Here is a 22,106-nt window from a genome sequence, read left to right on the forward strand (position 1 = left end):
CAGGGGTGTAAAAAATCCACACTCCTGAGGGCTATAGTTATGTCAACCTAAACTAAGTGTAGACCAGGCCCAAGTCTATTATTGCCACCTCTTATGCTTGGAAGTCAGTGTATCTACATACCCACACACACAGCACCTGAAAACTACCAATTGTGCTTAGCTTTCAAGACCTAGGTTTCAGAATTAACAACCCACTGGGAATGAAAAAGGGTTACTTCATACCTTCTTTCTCGTAATTGTTTCAGGCTGCCTGCAGACTCAGGAAGACAATATAGTATCAATTTACACTCTGTTTTCAATTGGAAAGTTTTAATTCACAATCATTACAACCAAAACAAGTTTTTTAAAATGACAGTTTAGATTCTGAAGCAACAATTCCATAAGAAGGAATGAATTGTGCAGCCAATTCAGAAGTTGCAAAATACATGAATGTCTTGGCCTATATACACTAAGCAATTTTAAAAAATATTTTCAAACTTTTAGACTTAATAGCCATATCTGTTCTTTATATTTAACACACACAACTCTCCACACCAATGTAGAGTAAGACAATGTTGACAAACAAATTTGTATACTGAGCAAAACAAAGCCAAAAGAAACCTCCCCCCAAAACCCCACACAGTACTTTAACTGGATCCTCCACACACATTGGACAGCACAGAAGACAAGGTGTAACGCAGTATTCCGCCCACAAGAGTGCCTGTAGGGAAGAAAAATTGTCAATCCCCTTCGTGGGGGCTGGTCAGATAAAGGAGTGGAGTTAACTCAAGAGTCTTTCTATGCCTCCTGCTAGAGATTGAAGAAAAGTCACCATATCTTTCATGGTCAGTGTCAAAGACTGCTAACAAATCCAATGGAATCAGCATGGATATTTTACGCTCTTCCACTGCTGGGAGTAGGTCACAAATCAGCAGCACCAGTGGAGTTTCTCCTCACACCTAGACTTGAAAATGTGTGACTGGGGACAAGGAAATCCAAGAATCCAAGTATTAGAGTTGCTCTGGCACAACCATCTTTCCTCAAAAGTGCAATGTCACTGCATTAGTCCATTTTTGCAGATGAGAAAAGTGAGGTGGAATGAAATTGTAGCTTGCCTTAGGTCAAAGAGCAGAGACACAACATAGGACTCCCCAACGTGTGTGTTCTAGTCACAAGACTACACTCTCTCCCAAAGTGTATTTCCTCATCCTATCCCTCACCCCACCCCTAAATGTGTTTCCACTTTCAATCTCAAAAACCACCCCCATACTATACAGTGTTCATTTTTTGTTTTAAATGAAACTGGTAGGTCAGTACCGATAAACAACCTTATATAGAGCCACACTAAAGTGTAATAACAATGTAGAGGGGGAAAAGTGTGAAAGGAACAGGTGTTAATTTCTAATTTGAGGGAATATTGTTTTAAAAGTTAAGGATGTTAATTTTTTTTAATTAAGCAGTTGGCTATTTTTATAGATTCAAGCTATTTGCATCCATTATAACGGTTGAAATCTGACCGTTGGGTTTGATTACATACTGTTCTGCACCCAAACTAAAGAACCACCATATTACTTTGCAAATGAGATACCAATACTCCTCCAAAAATATTAACTCGTACCAAAAGAGTTCTCATATCAAGTCTATTTTATTTTGTTTTTGTTATCTGTGCAGTCAGTTTAAAAGAACAGTTAACATGATGAATACAGACAAACCACGGAAGCATTAGGTACAGTATCTTTTAACAGTTAACACTGAAGACGCAAATGACTACATTAAACACATTCTTTATTCTGGCTGTTGCCAAACAAACTGAAGTTGAAACATACATAGGTCTAGGTCAGTGTAAACCTAACGTTAAGCAGCAAGTTGCTCACTGATTGCAGCACAGTATATAGCATTTACTGCAAATAGCTACAGCAGCAGTGCTTAATGAATGAACTGCATAGAATTAGCCTTGTGGGCAGGTGTTAAATAACCATGATAAAAATCATAACGGCTTCCTAACAGGTCTGAATTTTGCAATAGTCATAAGAAAAATCCTACAAGAATACAACTGTCCTCAGTTTTCTCCTGAATTTGTAGCCATTATTTAACTACTCTTTTCAACCAGCCTATATTATGTGCTTGTTCTACGATCCCTGGCAGTAGCCTTTTCAAATAAAGTGTTTCACATACAAAGCAGATAACTGCTGCTCACTCAACCATTGCTACAAAAGTGATATGAATATATTTTAAATTAATTGACCAAAACCAACCAGTATATTCAGTAGAATGGTTGCAATAAGGCATATATATTTAAAAATAAATCTAATTAAAACAAAGATTAAATCAGTCATTTATATTTTTGCCTTACAAAACGGTTTTTTTAGAATTGTATTACTTAATTAAAAACTAAGTGCTCAGCTACAACTAAAATACTTTAGACATACATTCTTAAAAAAAGTCCAAAACAAAATATTTTGAAGACAAGAACATGAGTTCTATTGGACTGGTAAAACTTAATACCTTGGACCTGCTCACAGGCACACACGTTCACATAAATACACCCTTGTTTTATAGGTGTGTGTAAAACCCCAATATGCTGAAGTTTCCACATGGGACATGTGCAGAAAACCCTTTTTATTTTCTCCTATTCATATTATACATTGACATCTTCATCACCGAAGCTACACAACTCACACTATCTCTATAATATAAATCTCATTGTCATGCTGCTACTAGGAGCATGAATGTTATGTTATAGGTGGATTTAGTGTTACTGGTAAGTAGGTCACATCAGCATTATTAATTAGTAAGAGTGTTGGCTATTTTTTCACAAAATTTCCATGTTATTGCATACTTCCAGGTAGAAGTGTCAGCACTGAAACTTACTGGGTTTCCCTCATCAACTTACTCAAGGCATGAGGCACAAGGACTTTCGAGCTCTACCTTGCTTGGTATCTGTATAGCTGTAATTTCACATTTCTTCACAGCTGTTGAAATTAGAGCCTGTCTGTGGGTTTCCATTACCTCTGTCAGCAGGAGAGATTAGAAACGTCAGCTTTTTGCTGTCTGTGTATTTCCTATGTGTACTTATATTTCAGTTAAAACTGAAATGTACATATAGTAGGAATGCTTTATATCAAGATTATAGTCCTTTTGCAGACTAAAATTAATGAGAGTTTACAAAATGTATGTTCTTAATGAAAAGATTAAGAAAAGTGCTCCAAAATCTGCTTAGAACTGTTAAGTTGAAGGTATACTGTACATCAAATGGACTATACTGTTGAGTATGTCCTAAAAGCAAACACTTGAAACAAGCAGGAAAAGGAAACAAAGTTGTTGAACAGTTTGAATACAGTACAATGGGGATATTACCTTAAATCAATAGCCATTTCCAGTTCCCATTCTCACCAGTAGGAAGTATGGAATAGGAAAAACTATTAATATGTTTTACATGTGTTTTGAGGATATGTGCAAACTGATGTGTAACCACGCTTGAAAGTGTAATCCTGTAATAAAGCATGTTTATACATACATGCTGGTAAACAAAGAAAGAACATAGAACTTGCAGGGAAGGGTCAAGGACATCCATTACATATTTTAACACTGACACATTAGGAAGAAAGTTTATGTCAGCTGTTTGTGGTATATTTCAGTGAATGCTGTCATCTTCAAATCCTAACACATTGGCTTTCAAATAATATCCACAGATAAATTAGAATATAAAGGCAGTAAAAATGTGCTCTTCTCCCAGACATAGGAGTCTATTCTATCAAAGAGCTAAGCATTGCTATTGTCACTAGAGGTTCAAGAGAGTTTGTCCATAGATGTAGGATTCATAGTTTGTAGTTTTAAGACATTTTCCTGTAGAGCAGAATCTGAATGCAGGGAAAACTAAGGAGAAATTAAACAAATCAACAAGATGCATCCAAAGTTTATGAAAGGAAGTCAAATGAGCTTGTTCTAAAACACAGACACTGTTCTTTTTGTAGCTTCATCCCCCAACATCCCCCTTCAGAGGCAGCACCTGCCTATTCTTCCTTGTTTGATACACATTAAACTCTAGTTTACAAAGTTGCTAGATTGCTGCAATGTGGGATTTAATTTTGCTTGAAGTACAATGCAAAATAATAATAATAATAAAAAAAGGATGTTCACCTGGAGTACAATTCAGGTACTGAAGAACTGGGAGAATCTGCTAAATTGCTGATACAACCAGTAACCACCACCACCAAACATGAGGTACTAAACACATTGCTACAATACTATTAAAGTGGTGTCCACCAAATTGGTCACAAGTTCTTCATAATAAATGGCGCCAGAAAAAAAAAATCTGGTACCAAATACCTGATGTAAAAATGTTTACATTTTAAAGTGAGTTAGAACTGTGCTTTCCACTTTAGGATACTGAACAGTGAAGACACTTAACCCATGCTGCACCTCCCCATCTCCAGTAAAAATGGAGTCAGAGATTCAGATGACAAAACACAGACGTCTAGCAGAATAGTTTTACCTGTAACCCTTCTTGTGTCAAAACCAAGAAGCCGGGTATGGTCACCTGATTATGTTTTTCTTTAAGGAGATAGTTACAACCTCCACATCACGTGCATCTAGTACGGATTCTCTCACGTACTGAAAAGGTTACTAAACCTCATTTTATAATACCGTGCAAGCAGGATATCCTTTGAACATCTTTCAAGTTTACATGCATTGACAAGTTGAAGAATATATATATATATATATATATATTTATATAGCTGAATGAAATGCAGAAATAAAATTAAATTTTACTACAACTAGTTGCAGTGCTGTGAAATAAAAATAAAGTTCGCAACCATTTCCAGTCTGAGATGCCTACCCTGTTCAGACGAATGGAAAGGCTAGGTCTAGGGACCAGGAAACCGCATCCATTTGCAAGGGTGGGAGCTACAGCAGCTCAGCCTTTTCCAGACGGAGAGATTCTCCCCCCACCTTCTTTTTTCTAGTTCTATACGGCTTACCGTTAAAGCCCTTCCTGAACCGCTACTAAAGTAGTGTATATCTGAAATCCAAAAGTAAAGACTCACAGGTTTTTGGCTTTTTTCAGCCCACTGTTTTTAGTAAAACCAAACCGCTGAATCACACAGAGCAGCAGAAGTGTTTAATCTGTTCATAGTTGACTATCTTTTTAAGTTGCTTCTTCTGCTGGTGCCCTTCTTTGCCGTGCTGATTTCTGTCTACCTCTCTGTGGAGTGGGTGGAGTCTCCTGTTCAGCTTCAGACTCTGAAGGCTCATTATCCCCCTGCTGGGATCCTGTGTCTCCTATCAACTCTCTCAGGAACTTGAATTTAGATAAAAACAGTTGCCACACCACATACCAACCTATGGGAGACAAAAACCAAAGAGTTACTCATTTATGTCATACAACTTCATATTTTTCCAACATACAAAAACCCAAGCTACAAAAAGTGCATTCATCAACTGCTTACCAGCGCTCGGAAAAGGATTACCCCTTTCCAAAGATTTTAAAATGATCTACAGTTCTCAATTTGATTCAACTAGTAGAACTCTCGTCTCTGGACCAGAAGAGGCCAAGTTCAAATTCCAGATTAGGACCTGAGCTCCCTGTGAACGTTAATATGTCAGCATAGCAACAGGGGGTAATGAATATCGCACAGTTATGGGTATCATCCTTCCAGTGTTAAAATGAGCTTCCTTCTTGTTTCTTGACTGGCCATGACACTTTTTCATTGTAAAAAGATAAGCCCAGCATTTCTAGCCTAAACTTGCTCACTCAATAAACAGACCAGAATACCCCGGTCTCCGCATAAACTATTGCTGAATGCGATCATGCTTTGGCTGTTTTACTACACTGCTAGTTTTGTAACAGGTGTGGGAATGTCTTAAACTATGATTTAGTATAAACCACAGCTCTGTTCTAGAATCAGACTGACGAGGTTCTCATTCTTCTAGCCCTCAAAATATTCTGAAGTGATACTTCAACTGGAAGAGTTGATCCCTTCAGTTCAAAAGTCTTGCTTAAATAAGGTACTACCTCATTTACCCTTCCAGGATTCCATTACACAAAAGTTAAAATGATCAGGGAACACTATTTAGTATTGGACAGCTCCTCCCACCCCGACCTCCATATACAGGGAAGGGACTATAAAAGGCAATTTAAAACATGTGCTGTTTAATCAGAACAGCAAATTACAGTAGTTAGTCTTCATTTTTAATGCCCTGCACAGCCTACCCCCAATCTAACCATTATTTTGAACAAGATATCAAGAGGTCATCTTTCGATTCTTACTACTGAGGGCATTCTGCGCCAAAAAATTAAAAATTCTGTGCACAATATTTTAAAATTCTGCAAGTTTTATTTGTCAATAAATAAATGTAGAGGCTCCAGCATGGCAGCAGGAAGCACAGGCCACTGGCTTGCTGAAGGTGGGAGATCACCCTGCAGCCCCCCACCCCCAGGACACGGACTCAGAGGTGAGGCACCACCCAAACCTGACAAAGCACAAGGCTTGGGCCTGCCCCAGAAACACCCTGGGACCCTGCCGCTCTGCGCCAGGCGCACCAGGTGTGGGGAAGGCAGGCTCAACCAGGTAGGATCCAAGTGTGGAGGGGCTCAGTGTGAGGCGGATTCAGGTGTGGGGTGAGAGGATTCGGTGTGGGACAATCTGGGTGCAGGCAGCTCAGAGGGGGGAATCTGGATGCACAGAGGCTCGTGGGGGGGAGGGTTCCAGATGGAGGGGCAAGGGGACTCTGCAGAGGCTTCCAGGTGAAGGTGGTTGGGGCTCAGCGGAGGGGTCTGAGCGTGGGGAATCTCAGCGGGGGTTCTGGGTGTGGGAGGAGTATGGCTTAGTGGAGTGGAGGTCTGGGTGCAGCTAGTCGGGGGTCAGTGGTGTGGGGGCTCAGGGTGGTGCAGCGGCTGGGGCATCAGGGTGGGGGTTTGACTGCAGGGAACTCAGTGGGGAGTGGTATGGGTGCAGGGGTGGGGGTTCAGAGGCAGGAGGTGTGGGTGCGGGGGGGGGTCCAGGTGCAGGGGCTGAGGTTCAGTGGGGTAGAGGTTCAGCTATGGAGGGCTAAGGGGGTTCTGAATGTGCCCGGTGAGGCTTGGCAAGAGTGTCTGGGTATGGGAGGTGCGGATGGGGGAGCAGTTCCCTGTACAGTGAGCCCCCTCCCAACAGCTGAGGAGCGATGGGGGCATGAAACAGGGGAGGATGCTGAACTTCCTACAGCTGGGGGAAGTTTTGTGGGGTTGGGTCTGACACAGTCCCAGACACTCCTTGCAGGGAAAGAAGAAATCCCGTCCTCTCCTGCCTCCAACGCAGACAGGACTAGCAGCTGATGCTGGCTCAGGGTAAGAGCCACTGGCCCGGTGTCCTCAGCCCCGAGATGATTTACCTCTCCGCCAGGTTCTCCGGGTGCCTGAAACAATGTACCTGCACTGCTAGGGAGTGGTGTGTGACTGCTCTTACAGCTTCCCTTTGCTTCCCTGTCAGAAAGTCATTTTTCTGTGGGAAAGCAAAGAAATCTGCAGGGAACATGAATTCTGTGCACACGCAGAATTCTCCCAGGAGTAAATTCTGCTCTATCAATGTTTCCAGTCTTCAATGCCCAATTGTTACATTTTCTAAACCAACATCTTTATGCTGTCTTCCATGCCTCTCCTCAAGCATGGAAGGATCTCCACTAAATATCTGAAAAGCCATCTTATTGTCTCCCATATCCTTCCTTAAAACTCTCCTCTGCTATTATGCCTACAAAAAAAACTTGACCATATTTAGGGAAGTTACTGAACTGTGATTACTGGTCTTGTCGGCTAGCATTGTCTCATTGTTTCCTTGTGCTCCCTCTTTCTGCTTGTTGCATCCATCTGTTGTCTCTAACCATATACTTCAATTGTAAGCTCTCTGAGGAAGTGACTATCTCTGTTATGCATTTGCAAAGCGTCTAGCACAATGGGGCCCTGATGACTGGGACTCTTAAATGCTACCATCATAATTAAAGCTTCGAGTTTGTCACAGAGGTCACGGAAGTCATGGATTCTGTGACTTTCCATGACCTCCGTGACTACTTCAGCAGCCGGGGCACCTGGCTCTGGCATAGCTCAGGCAACCCTTGTGGCAGTCGTACTGGCAGCTGCTGGGGCAGTCTCAGGTTACCGTGCCCCCCTTGCCTCACCAGCAGCAGAGGAGTTTGGGTATGAGAGGGGGCTGGGGCACAGGAGGGGGTGAGGCGGGCTCTGGGCAGCTCTTACCTGGGGGGGCTCCCCAGAAGCGGCGACCTCCCCCTGGCTCAGCTGCTAGGCAGAGGCATGGCCAGGCAGCTCTGTGGTGTGCGCTGCCTCCACCCGCAGGCACCACCCTCACAGCTCCCACTGGCCGCGGTTCCCAGCCAATGGGAGCTGTGAAGCCAGTGCTCTGGGTGGAGGCAGCACACACTATAGAGCTGCCTGGCCACGCCTCTGCCTAGCAGCTGAGCCTGGGGGAGGTCACCGCTTCTGGGGAGCCTCCCAGGTAAGCACCACCCAGAGCCCGCCTCACCCTCTCCTGTGCCCCAGCCACCTCCCACACCCAAACTCTGCTGGTGCGAGGGAGGTGTGGAGCCAGGTAGGGAGCCTTATGGCCCCGCCAACTCGCCCCTCCCCCGCCAGCACCCGGGCAGCCCTCCCCCAGTCCCACCCACCCTCAAGTTTTAGTCAGAGGTATTTTTAGTAAAAGTTATGGACAGTGATTTGAAAAATTATGCTATATAAAAGTGTTATGTGTTATACTAGAAATGTTAGTTTTATCCTGCTTAGAGTTAATCATTAATACTTTGACTCACATCATGAACTGGGAAAATCCTGACAATCCCAAATTTAAGTCACTGGCCTATATGAATTTTAATTACCTTTAAAAATCTTGTTTGCCCAGAACTAGCAGAACCAGTCCTGATTATTTATTTTAGATGTTACCAGAGAATGATAATAGACATCCTTTAAATGTGGACAATAACGCAAGGCTCATCAAGGAAGATGATAACAATACAGAGACATCTAGGGAATCAGTGAGTGTGAAAGATGATAGTCCTCTCTCTGGAAAGATAGATTTTAAAAAGATTATTTTTTGTGCCCTAAGATCATGCATACCGCAACTGGCTCTACAGAATCTGTAGTTAAATCCTATTTCCCTCACTGGCCCAATTTTTATAGAAAAGCAATCAAACAATGCAAAGGCATGTTAGTTTCTACTCACAGGAGAGAAAGAGAGAGAGAGAGAGAGAGAGAGAGAGGAAAAAAAAAACAATATAAGTGTGTCAAATGAAAACAGAAAATTACCAGCAATATACATATTGCTAGGATTAAAACTGTACTCATTACTACTAGTTTTCTATTTTCATACACATTTAATATAGATGAATGATACTCAGGATATTACAAACAATTAAAGAAAACCTATGAAGCAGCTATGAATCTCCAGTTCTATAGGTCCTCATTCTTGCCACTAGATCATACACTAAGATTTGATTTTTTTTAAAAAGATGTAATGTACTTTATTAGACCTTACAAACGTATATATGAAGAAAAAACAGACAACAAATTATCTATTTTTTTTCCCTAGAAGCCCTTCGAAGAAAGCCAATTCACATAATAAAGAGTACAGTTTTAATTCTAGGGACAGCAGAGAACAAGATATCAAAATATTTAGCATCTTCCACAAAATAGTATAGGGTGCTCTAGAATAACTCATTTAAAAGATGAACGAAAAGTATTGAAATGTATTTAATACCCTAGATTACCAGCATAAGTGGGGCACTGAGCACATCACTCGGTATTACACAATAAGTGTTCCTTTTATTTTTGCGAACTAAGCCATTCATCTTACAAATGATCATTTGTATATCTACAAAACTCTCTAGTTTAAGACAAGAATTTGGACATATTAGATAACGAGCTAATTCAGACCTCACTGAGCAACTAAGAATCTACGGTCAACTAAGTACACTGAATCACTATACAGATTTAAAAAGCAGTGCAGGATTGTACAGAAAGCCAATGTCATGATACTAAAGAGATGGTCAATTTGAAATCTAGTCATTTATATTAAAAAAAGTTAGAAGTACTCTGAGGTGCGACACCTGCTCCCAACTGTCACTGTCAATTGTGGAGGTTTTACAGCCATTTTCTTATTTTCTTCTCCCACAGGTTCTCTCCCCTTGTTGCTGTGTAAAAGGCATACATAAACATGTAAAACTGACTGACTGTCCAGGGGAAACCCTGGAAGTGTCCCCACATAATGTAATCAAAATGGATAAAGCCTTTTTTTCTAATTGCTTTCAGTCACAGTGTAAGCTCTGATTTAAGAAAGTGTTATCTGAAGCAATACTAAATAAACAGATTCAGAGAAGAGTGATTTTTAAATTGTGTCTCTTTAAAAACATAGGTGTGATACTGGAATTGCTGAATGCCTGTAAGGACACAAACTGTTCCTTAAATATAACGTGGTCAGGAAGAAAACTGACAATCAAAACAGATTATGGAAAAAAACACCGAGGCCTGTCAGCATTTTCAAGAATCTCACTGAGAATGAGAAAAAGAATTGTGAAGAGCTCAAATGCTATGGTAACACAGGCCATGTACATACAATAGACATAGTATGTGTGGCTTGGTTCCACAGGGCTCTTTGAGCTTGACTCTCCCTCAGCGCAACTTTTCAAATACAGCCCAAGCCTATTTCCTTCCCAACAGGAAAAGAATTTATCGCCTTGCTAGCTCCTCTTTACAAACACATTTTAAAGACATCTTCAAAGGAAAGGGCATTTTCTTTTTAACTGTCCTTAGAAGGACAATGTTGGTTTAGGTCTCTTGGGCTGTGTCTACATTAGAGACCTTACAGTGGCACCTCTGTACCCATGCAGCGGCACTGCTGTAAGATCTCTTGTGTAGCCTTTCTATGCCAATGGGAGGGAGCTCTCCCATCAATATAATTAAACCACCCTCAATGAGTGGTGGTAGCTTCTCCCGCTGACCTAGCGCTGTGCACACCACAATTATGCTGGCAAAACTTATGTCACTCGGAGGGGGTTTCCATACCCCTGAGCAACATACGTTTTGCCAACCTAATTGGTAGTGTAGATACAGCCTTAGATTTTGAAGGTCTGCAAAATTAAAGAGTTATGAAACAACTGAATGTAGCATTAAAGAACAGCTTGTGTCGTAAGTGTGTTCCTGTCTACAACTAAATTCAGCCTTCTGAAATAGTACACAGAAGTCCCCTATCTCAATGTTTGTTAAATCTGGTTTGTTTTTTTTGGGGAGGGGGGTGGGGTTATGCAAGATGTAAGTCAAACCACATCCTGCTAGTCAAAAGTTCACTAGAAATTTTCAGCACACATCGAAATGTACCTCTTTGCAGTCACAGTGTAGCTCAATGTGTGCGTATTGTGAGGAACTAAATCAAGTACAGACAACAAATGCCCAAGTTAGTAATATCAGAGTTCAGCTTGCCTGACACTTCATCCTAACCTCACCTTCTGGACTGTGCTTCAATATTGTCAAGATCCCACCATTCACAAAAGAGCGTGTGATGTTACATATAAACGATTATGTTTACTCAGGTCTGCATGACCTGAATAAACCTATGTTTGTTGTCTGATGTGGCACACAAGTTTGATGACCATAGATCTTGGCATGTTAAAGCTTTTTACTACCAATGACAAGAGGCACGAGACGACCAAGGCTAAAGCAGTGAAGTGAAAGAAGGCAGGCTAGAAAAGATTGAGGAAAGGAAGGATATTAAGCCAAAAGGGAAAATGGGAGGGAGGGAGGGAAGGAAGGAATTACTGGGGAAGCCAAAATCTGACCTGATGGAAGGGAGTGAAGAAGAAAAAGGAAAGTCCTGAAATAGGTAGCAGTGAGAAACAGATGGGGAAAATTATACAGATTTAAATGACTGCTATTTGAGACCCAGGCTGATACTTAAATTAGCTGTGTGATAACTGGGAGCATGTGCTCGTTTCACGGCACCAGGAATAGTGCTTTTCTCTAGGCAGAAGAGTCCCATGCCTTGCTGCTGGAGCCTCTTACACACTGGAGACATCTCAGCTCTTCTACTGACCTGTTGGAGCTTTAGCGAATGAGGAGTGGCGTACTCCCCCTACAGCAGATCCTGATGAGAACAGAAAAGTCACACATGCTGAAGGAGCCTAAGCTCCCATGGGAAAGGAGCTGCTTCAGATCTCACTCTTCTCCTTTGCTGCAGTGTAAGGTGGAGGCATCCAGACTACTGAGCAAGGCTCACTCTGCCTTGATCAGCAATTTGGTCAGAAACCAGCAAAGAGGATGGAAGTGGGAGAAATTTGAAACTCCTACCTGCTCGCTACCACCAGTCTTAATAACTCAAATGGGCACTCAAAGAAAACAGGATAGCACACAAATGGCAGGGAGGAAAAAGCAGAAAACAATAACAAAATCATAAATAGTTGAGAAGAAATGAAAGGAAAAGAAACAGAAGCAAAGTTGCTAAAAGTGAAGTTCAACTTTAAAGAGTGACTGACAAACAGCCATGTTTACAGTTTCTCAATCATTTCTGTAATAAATGTGCTCATTTTACGAATAGATTTTTTTTCTAACTGCAAGAGCCCCCCCACCCCCTATCTTTCTCCTCCCCAAGGTTCAACCAAGACTCTGAAAGGCATCAACTCCCACTGATGACAATGGGAATTGTGGATACCAAGTAATTCAAGATCGGGGCACCTATTCAGGGATTTTTATTTAAACAACAATGTAGGTGCCTAACTTTAGGCATATATGTTTGAATATTTTGGCCTATGTCTTTACACGGCTGAACATTTAATTTTTCTAATGTGATTAATTCCTGTTGACATTTAATGTTTTAGATTTTTCTCTTTTCTCCGTAGAAGAGTGGTAAAAACTAATTTAAGTTGCATGATAAAAAAGAGAACTAATTCAGCATAGCACACACTAACCATATTTGTGTTAAAGAGTGGAAATTCAAATAGCACTACACATGTCCACCAGATCCAAGTGTTAAATACAAATTTGTAACTACAAATAGGAGTTGTACACATCACCTTTGAAACATGAATCAGACATTTTTTCCCATTTGGTTAAACCTTTAAAAAAATTTCTGTAATTAGATAAAAGAATATGTAGTGCCAGTATTATTCCATTAATATGTTAGGAATAGACAATAAGCAAAAAATGAAATATATTGATTACAGAGTTCAAAGTGTATACCACTAAAAACAACATTGTAACAGGCCACAAGATTTGACTTCATTATGGCACTAGGAGTAGTCCCCCTACAAAACTTATGCCCCAATCCTGCAAACATTTAAGTACATGCTTAACTTTACTACTTTGAGTGGTCCCATGGTAGGGGGTCAGGGCAGGGAAGTAAGGTGAAATCAGTGTAGCTGTGGTGAATTGTGAGCTTTCATGAGCAGAGACCATGACTTCTTTCCTGTGTCTAAGTGCTAAGCACATTGTGGACACTGGGAGTAAAAAAGCAAAAATAAATTTAACTGTGTTAATGAAGTAGTGAACTTTTTAATGGTGTCTACTGTATATGTCTATATGCATGCAAACATTAATAGAAATTGTAAGTTGCCTTGCTGAAGCAGATTTGTTTAAATATTTGTTAAATGCTTAGTAGTAAATAATAGTTTTAGCTAAAGCATTGTATTGTAACGAGTGATGTGATATTAAACTGCTTTTTGAGACTACTACACTAACAGATTTAAACTCGGTATTGAGTCTTCCTTAGTAGCCCAAGCATGCAAAGCTACCTCAAATCACAGGAAGTGTTCAGCAGTTTGACGGTGTGGAGAAAGGACCATGTTCAAGTAAAAAACTGTTTGACATGAGTTGCTGTTATAGGGCAAATGTTAAGCAAAATGGTATGATGGGGTACCTTATGGCACAAAGAACATATGCAAAGAGGCACAAAGGCTTGGATTCCTGAATGGACGATTCACCCAAGACTGCTCATTTGGACCTATGGGGGTTTGAATTTGAAGGATCGTCTGTTGTCTCAGATCAGTGTACCAAATCAGTGTAAAGGCTCTGCTTATTTGCAAATCAGCAAATTTTAATAGTCACCAACCAATGAGAATCAACCTTTCTTTAGGAAAATAACTAAAAATTACAAAAGCAAATCAAGATTTCCTGACAAAACCTAAAAAAAAAAAAATCCCCACACCAAACCCCACAGCCCAAAACCAAAACAAACCCCACAATTTTTGATGCATTATCTTAGCAATGAATGCTAAATATCATTTTTCACTCTGCTATTCCACCTCATTTTTATGATAAATATAACTGATACTGTATTTTTAACAACTTATAGAGATGACTGAAAAATTCTGAAGTGTTTGAAACAGTCAAAAAGATTCAGCAAAAGTTTTTCTGAATTTTTGCATACATAGCTAACTCTGCAATTTGAATCCACATGTATTCTCTCTTCCCTGGGCCATGCATGCTACGGTTTTGTACGTGAATTAAAAGTATTGAAAAAAGGGCCCAGAATAGTTTTAAAATCTTAGCTTCCCCACCAAGCTTGGTTTGGTAGAAAAAGGGCTCTCCCCTACGAACGGTATCGAGTCACTACCTGACTTGAGTGAAATGGAAATAAGTTAGCTTCATTACTACTATTACAACAATTTATATGGTGACTAACATTGTGGCATGTAGGCACATTGGGCCCAAACCGGTACAATCAAAATCAATGGGAGTTTTAACATTAACTTCAGTGGCAGTAGGGTTAGGTCCTTCTGGGAAGAATTAATCTACTGCTGAAGACTTCTAACACTCACAGAAAAAGAAATATAGCAAGAGGCAATACAAATATTTAGACTATTTGCCAAAACAATGAACTTGGAGAGAGTGTCTGGTAAATCATTTTTTACCCAAGAAAACACAGTTATTACCAGAGACTCTTCTACTTATGTTACTAGAAAACTCAGGGCCCAATCCTGCCTACATTCCAACACAAGTACCCCTAGTCGTGTGTGAAGTCTTGGCAGGATAGGGCTCTAAAACAGTGGTTTTCAAACTTTGGGTCACGACCCAGTACTGTGTCACAGAATGCAAGACACTGGGTTGCCTTGCTCAGCACCCAGGGACCCTGGCGGCCGGCCAGTAAAAACTAGTAGTCCCTACCTGTTCTGACACCACGCTGTGCCCTGGAAGGTCCGGCTCCTAGGCGGGGGGGACCACGGAGCTCCACACGCTGTCCCTGCGCCGAGCACTGGCGCCGTTGTGGGGGGTGGGACCTGCAGGCGAGAGCCATGCAGAGCCACATGTGAGCCTCCGCCTAGGAGCCGGACCTGCTGCTGGCTGCTTCTCGGGCACAGCGCAGTCCACGGTGCCAGGACAGGCAGGAAGCCTGCCTTAGCACCGCTGCTGCGCTGCTGACTGGGAGCCACTGGAGGTAAGCCTGCGCCCCAACGCCATGCTCCAATCCGCTACCCCAGCCCTGAGCCCCCCGAACCCAGAGCCCCCTCCTGCACCCCAAACCCCTGCCCCAGACCAGAGCTCCCTCCCATACCCTGAACCCCTCATTCCCAGCTCCACCCTGCAGTCCTCACCCCTGCACTCGAACTCTCTTCCCCAGTCCTGAGCCCCCTCCCACAACCCAAACCCCTCATCCCCAGCTCGGTTGTGTCACGGGCATCAACAACTTTCTTTAACTGGGTCGCCAGAAAAAAAGTTTGAAAACCACTTAAATTCAGCCAAAATTTTACTTAAGAAGAGGAAGCTCCACTATCCTTTAAGCATTTTTAATCAATTTAATACATAATTTTATTTTCTGACCAACGTAGGTAAAAAGCATTTACGCAAAGAATTTAATAAGACTCTTTAGTTAAGTTCTTACCATGTGTTACATATGGGGAGAGAGAAAAAGAGAGGAGGATGCCAGAATATTACAGAATAATCCTAGTCTTTCAACATCACTCCTGTTACATGCTTTTTACATAAGGTCTGCACTCCAATCAACATTTACCATGGTAGTGTAAAGAAAATGAGGAAGCTGACCAGATTGCATCTTACAGAGCATTCAAAACTCTTCTCTTTGTTTCTCTGATTTTTTAAAATACAACAGACACCTATAGAGTATCCTTAAGCGCCTCTCTTTATGGGGCTCCATGAACATCCTTCCGTTAGTCTCAAATTAACCTCAAATTAGTTGTTTAAATTTTTTTTTAAAAAGCACAGTTTTTAGTAGGAGGCTTTTTTAGTCATTCACTGGTATTTCTATTGTCGTTAATACTGTCCTATCTGCAGAGCATAACTGTTCAGCAACACGTTTCCCAAAAGGAAAAAGGTGCAGTGCACCCCCCTACTGCTGCGCACCCCACCCCCCCACATTCTAATGCACCCCTCCCCTCACTAACACTGCAATGCACCCCGCCCCCACCATTTGGATACCATTAAATTAGGCTTGAACAAAGACTGGGAGTGGATGTGTCATTACACAATGTAAAACTATTTCCCCATGTCTATTACAAAAGGTTTTTTTTTCTCTCCTGCCGGTAATAGCTCACCTTAACCGATCACTCTCCACTGAATGCACCCGATGAAGTGAGCTGTAGCTCACAAAAGCTTATGCTCAAATAAATCTGTTAGCCGCTAAAGTGCCACAAGTACTCCTTTTCTTTTTGCGAATTCAGACTAACAGGGCTGCTACTCTGAAACCTCTCCTTACAGTGTGTATGGTAACGCCCATTGTTTCATGTTCTCCGTGTATATAAAATCGTTTTACTGTATTTTCCACTGCACGCATCCGATGAAATGAGCTGTAGGTCACGAAAGCTTATGCGCTAATAAATTTGTTAGTCTCTAAGGTGCCACAAGTCGTCCTTTTCTTTTTGCGGCTACATACTAACACGGCTGCGACTCTGAAACTTCAGACCAGTGTTGTGAATTCAGCTCAGGAGACATTTCAAGGCTCAAATATTTGAGACCACGCGAAGAGAGCGCTGTGAGCGAGCCCCACAGCGGGGCACCAGGCTCCTCCCCCGGCAACGCCGAAGCGGGCTCCGCGGAGAGGGATCGGGGCAGGGACTCACACGCAGAGACCGAGGGGCGCGTACTCACCGCACAGCATGAACAAGAGCACACAGGCCAGCGTGGCCACGATCACCAGCAGCGTCAGCCCGACGCTCTGCCACATCTTGGCTGCCCGGAGCGGAAGGCGCTGCGCGCTGTTACCCGCACGGAGGGCGCAGCAGCAGCAGCATCACCACGGAGCATGGAGGGAGGCGGCTGGCCGCGCTCGCTGCGCCGGAGAAGGAATTGCGGGCGCGGGCGGTAGTTATGAGCCACCCCCAGGACTCACGGGCGGCGGGGCCAGGCCGGAGATGGGGGAGGGGCAGGCACAGATTTAGGGCCGGCGGCGGGGGATAGGAGAGGGGGTGGCGGCACTGGGACCCCAGGGGGCACAGCGGGGGGTGGGGGGGACGCGCCCGGCGGCCGCCGCCTCAGACCCGCCGGCTGGGAGGAGGTGACGCCCCGCGTGGCTCCGCCGCCGGCCGCCTCTGGAGGGAGCCGCAGCCCCGCGCCCCGCCGGAGGAGCGGCCCCAATGACAGAGGCCGGGCGGCGGCAGCGGCAGCTTCTCTCCCTGACAACCCGGCGCGAGAGGCCCCCAGCCCGGGGCGGGACGCGGGAGGCTGCGTAGAAACGCATCACCGTGACGTCAGCCAGCCGCGCAGGGCACGCTGGGAATTGGAGTGTGGTGGTGGCCGCGGCGAACTACGGTTCCCGGCACGGCCCGCCGCGGCTGCGGTTAACGCCCCCCCGCCCGTGGCCGGCCGGCCTCCGCCTCTGCTCCTCGCATGGTGCCCGGGCGCTCGCTCCTGGCTCGGGTCCCGCCGTCCCCTCGCCGTGTGCCCAGCCTGCGTGCTGCGCCAAGCACTGCCCCAGCCCTGCACAGTCCGTACCCCGCCCCAGCGACCCCGCCCTTCTGGTAATGCAGTGCACCCCCGCTACTGCAGTGCACCCCTCCCCTCTCTGGCAGTCTAATGCCCCTCTCCCCGCACTCATACTGCAGTGCTCCCCCACCCCTCCCTCTGCAGTGCACCCTGCCCCTTATTCACACTCACACTGCAGTGCTCCCCCACCCCTCACACTGCAGTGCTCCCCTCTCCTCATTCACACTGCAATCACCCCCCCACTCTGCAATGCACCCCCCCATTCACAGTGCAATGCACCTCTACCGCTCCCCTTGCAATGCACCCCCACCCCTCATTCACACTCACACTGCAATGCGCCCCCGCTTAGGGTGACCAGGTGTCCTGTTTTGGACCGGAACACCCGCTCAAAAAGGAATCCTGACAGCTCCAGTCAGCACCACTGACCGAGCCACAGCGGGGCTGGCAGGCAGGCAGGCTCCCTGCTAGCGCTACGCCGTGGCCTGTGCGGCTCCCGGGTCAGGAAGCAGCCAGCATGTCCAGCTCCTAGCCTTAGGGGCTGCCAGGGGGGTCCTCATGCTTTCCCGGCTACAGGTGCAGCTCCCATTGGCTGGGTCAGGGCAGGGGAGGAACTAGCACCACTCGCAAGTGCTCAACAAGTGGCTCTTGAGGGGTCGCATGACGTGTGCCTTTCCCACTGCTTCCTGGCCCTCTTCTCGTCATGCTTCTCGTGTGGCTGCGCTCAAGCAGCAGCACGTGCCCTGCTGTGAACCGCAGTCTGTCGTCCCCTCGCTGGCACCCAGGAGTCGGACGTATGTGTATCCCCATCTCCGAGTGCTGGGAATGGGGCTGCATGCCCATCCCCCTCACTGCATCCCTCCCCCCACCATCCCTCTGTGATTACATCCCTCCCTGTCCCAGCTCCCGCACCCCATCCCCCCCGTCACTGGGTCGCTTCCTTCAGTTGCCTCATTACTGTTTTGCTGCTGCAGTAATTTATACCAGGGTTAGTTAAGGACAGAGGTTATCTGATCTCTGATTATCTTCTTCCACTTGCCTCTCTCCCTCCGGCCTCCCATATCTTCTCTATAATGTGACAGCAAAGTCAATTTGGTTCAGCTGTTGCAGCACTTTATTTCTGTGCCAGGTGAATTCAAATTCCATAGGACCAGAGTTTTTGGCTTCTTTCACTATTGCTAGTACGGTGAGGCAGCTCTTTCCCTGCAGAGAAATTTTAGAGGAAAACTGTAGTTATAAACAAGGGTAAGGGAGGAGGCGATGTGTTCCAGTAACTGAAGCACTGACCTAGGAGTTAGGAGATCTGGGTTATAGTACTGGCTCTTGCCTCTGACCTGCTACATGACCTTGGGCAAGTCATCTTTGCCTCATTTTCTCCAACCATAGAATATGCCAAGACCCTCCTTTATAGATCACTGTGAAATCTATGAATGCATATACTTAAAGTATTATTAAATGACTGAACATTTGTATGTCTGAAATAGACTATGATAGAAGTATTATCCAGGAAGATGCCATCTTTACAATCTCAGGGGGAAAATCATCCTTTCCTCTTTCACAACAGCTAAAGCTTCTTCATGTCCTGATTATTAGCTCTCAACCTTCTTCTCTCTGGCCACTCCACCATCCATATAACCACTTTCCTGTCCATCCTCCAAGGTTGGCTCTTACTTCACAACATCAAGTTTGAACTTCTTGTCCTTCTTTTTCAAGTCCTACATAAATCCACCCCCGCCTACCTTCCCAATCTAGTATTTTAGTGCATCTCACCCCTCCCATTTTGCCTTGCCAACATGTGCCTTAATGCACATTTTCTCAGCTTTTTTCCACAAATGATTTTGTACTCCCCCCCCCCATGCCAACTCCTAGTCCTCAAATTTCCCAATTCTCACCCACCTAGCCACTCCTCACACTTCATTCATGATTTTTCCTTAAGCATCTCTTCTTCCCCAATGCTCAAAAAAGGCAATAACAGCTACCATTTATATCTCAAAGTGCTGTACTAACATTAGTTTAATTAATCCATACACCCTCCTGTGGAGGTGTTATTTGAGGCCCAATTTGTTTGGAACAATGTTCTACATTTTGGAGTGATATATAGATACTCAGTAACTGTGGCAGCAAGAATGCAGTTCCAGGAAATAAAATGAAAGACCAAAGCAGTTCATAGCATGCCTCAGGTTGCACCACACAGATGAACAAGTTTGTAATTAACATCTGTTCAACGTGAAAAATGAACTGCATTTCCTTAAAGCACCCTCCATCCTAGAGGAGAGAATATAAAGTGCACAGAAATCAAACTGGAATGCAAAGCAACTGCAAAGGTAATTGCTCTTAAAAGAAAGTCTGGAAAGACTACCTTGGCTTATGAGCCATTGCAGCAGGAATGGCTGCCAACAATCTACAGTTCTGAAACACAGATGTTCTAAGCCTTTTAGTAGTTAACATCTCTGACAGGCTACAATGCGAGCAACATGAGAGTAACATGCTACAAGAACTGAACTGAAAAGAAAATTTAGCCTATCAGGGAAAAAGGCTTCCCCTACAGCAGTCTATTAGATTGCAAAGTCTCTCACCAGACTTTTAAGGAAACTAAGTAGTTATGGTATTCATAGACTCAAACTTTAAGGCCAGAAGGGACATTATGATCATCATTCTAATCTGATCTCCTGCACATCAGAGGCTGCAGAACCTCACCCATGCATCATCTCTGGTTGAGTTACTGAAAGCCTGAAATGATGATTTAAATACTTCAAATCAGGGGTGCCGGAACGGGGGGGCAGGGAATCAAGACCCCCCCATAGGGTTGCCAACTTTCTACTTGCACAAAACCAAACACTCTTGCCCCGCCCCTGTTCCACCCCTTCTCCAAGGCCCCGCCCCACTCACTCCATTCCCCCCAGACCTCCATCGCTCACTCTCCCCACCCTCACGCTCATTTTCACTGGGCTGGTTCAGGGGGCTGGGCTGCGGGAAGGAGCTCTGGACTAGGGCAGGGGGTTGGAGAGAGAGAGAGAGAGTGAGTGTGTGTGTGGTCTCCAGCTGGAGTTGCGGGCTCTGATGTGGGGCTGGGGATTTGGAGTGCAGGAGGGGGCTCTGGGCTGGGGCAGGGGGTTGGTGAGCGGGGTGGGGTGTGAGGGCTCTGGCTGGGGGTGCAGACTCTGGGGTGGACCTGGGGATGAGGGGTTTGAGGTGTTGGAGGGGGCTCTGGGCTGGGGCTGAGGGGTTCGGAGTGTGGGAGGGGGCTTTGAGCTGGGGCAGGGGGTTGGGATGAGGGGTGTGTGTGTGTGGGGTTCCGGCTGAGGGCGCAGACTCTGGGATGGGGCTGGGGATGAGGGATTCAGGGTGCAGGAGGGTGCTCTGGGCTGGGATCCATGGGTTTGGAGGATGGGAGGGGAATCAGGGCTGGGGCACCGGGCTGGGGCCTGGGAGAGGGTGAGGGGTGCAGGCTCCGGGCAACACTTGCCTCAAGCAGCTCCTGGAAGCAGCGGCATATCCCCCCTCTGGCTCCTACGCGGAGGCGCAGCCAGGTGGAGGGGGTATATGCCAACTGCTTCCCGGGAGCCACACGGTGTGGAGGCTAGCAGGGAGCCTGTCAGCCCCACTGCGCGGCAGCGCCAACTGGACAGTCAGTGAAAACCTGGGCCCTACTATTATTAGTAGCACTTATTCTCCATTCTATATCTGAGAAATTAACATCTCTCATAATCACACAATTGCCAGTAGTATTTATTTCATTCAAACATTAAAGGGGTCTCTTTTCATATCCAAATTGGATTCCGCATACCCCAAGCACTATCACAGGGGAAGCTTTTTTCCCCAAAGTGATTTTGACCCAAACAGACTTTTTTATCCTTTCCACCACTTCTAATTTCTTTACAGTTTATCTCATCATTAATATACAATGCTACTTCACCATCTTTACCTTTGTTTCGGTCTTTCCTGAATGGCACATGCCCTTCAATACCTGTACTGCAGTCATGACTGCTATTCCACCATGTTTCTGTTATCCCTATAATACCTGCTTTCACTTCCTGCACCAGTAGTTCTAGTTCCTCCAGTTTGTTACCCAAGCTCTGTGCATTGGTGTACAAACATCTTAATTGTTTCTGCTTGGCTTCGCCCAGATTCCTCACCCGATTGGGTACAGTCATTCTACTGTCAGTATCGCCTGACTTTGACTGTAATTGGTGTTGGCATTATCTTTCCTCTTAATGTCCAT

At 44.7% G+C, this 22,106-nt stretch overlaps 1 protein-coding gene across 1 annotated transcript; it reads right to left on the reverse strand.

The window, feature by feature from the left end:
- Nucleotides 1-1,605: 1,605 nt before the first annotated feature.
- SMIM13 (small integral membrane protein 13) lies at nucleotides 1,606-17,625 on the reverse strand. The gene is made up of 2 exons (XM_007070546.4): nucleotides 17,054-17,625; nucleotides 1,606-5,322 (listed from the first exon to the last, which is right to left on the reverse strand). The coding sequence occupies exons 1-2, from the start codon at nucleotides 17,127-17,129 to the stop codon at nucleotides 5,129-5,131; spliced, it is 270 nt and encodes an 89-aa protein (XP_007070608.1). The 5' UTR covers nucleotides 17,130-17,625; the 3' UTR covers nucleotides 1,606-5,128.
- Nucleotides 17,626-22,106: the final 4,481 nt, after the last annotated feature.

Source organism: Chelonia mydas, chromosome 2 (genome assembly GCF_015237465.2).
Source record: "Chelonia mydas isolate rCheMyd1 chromosome 2, rCheMyd1.pri.v2, whole genome shotgun sequence".
NCBI classification, from domain to species: Eukaryota; Metazoa; Chordata; order Testudines; family Cheloniidae; genus Chelonia; species Chelonia mydas.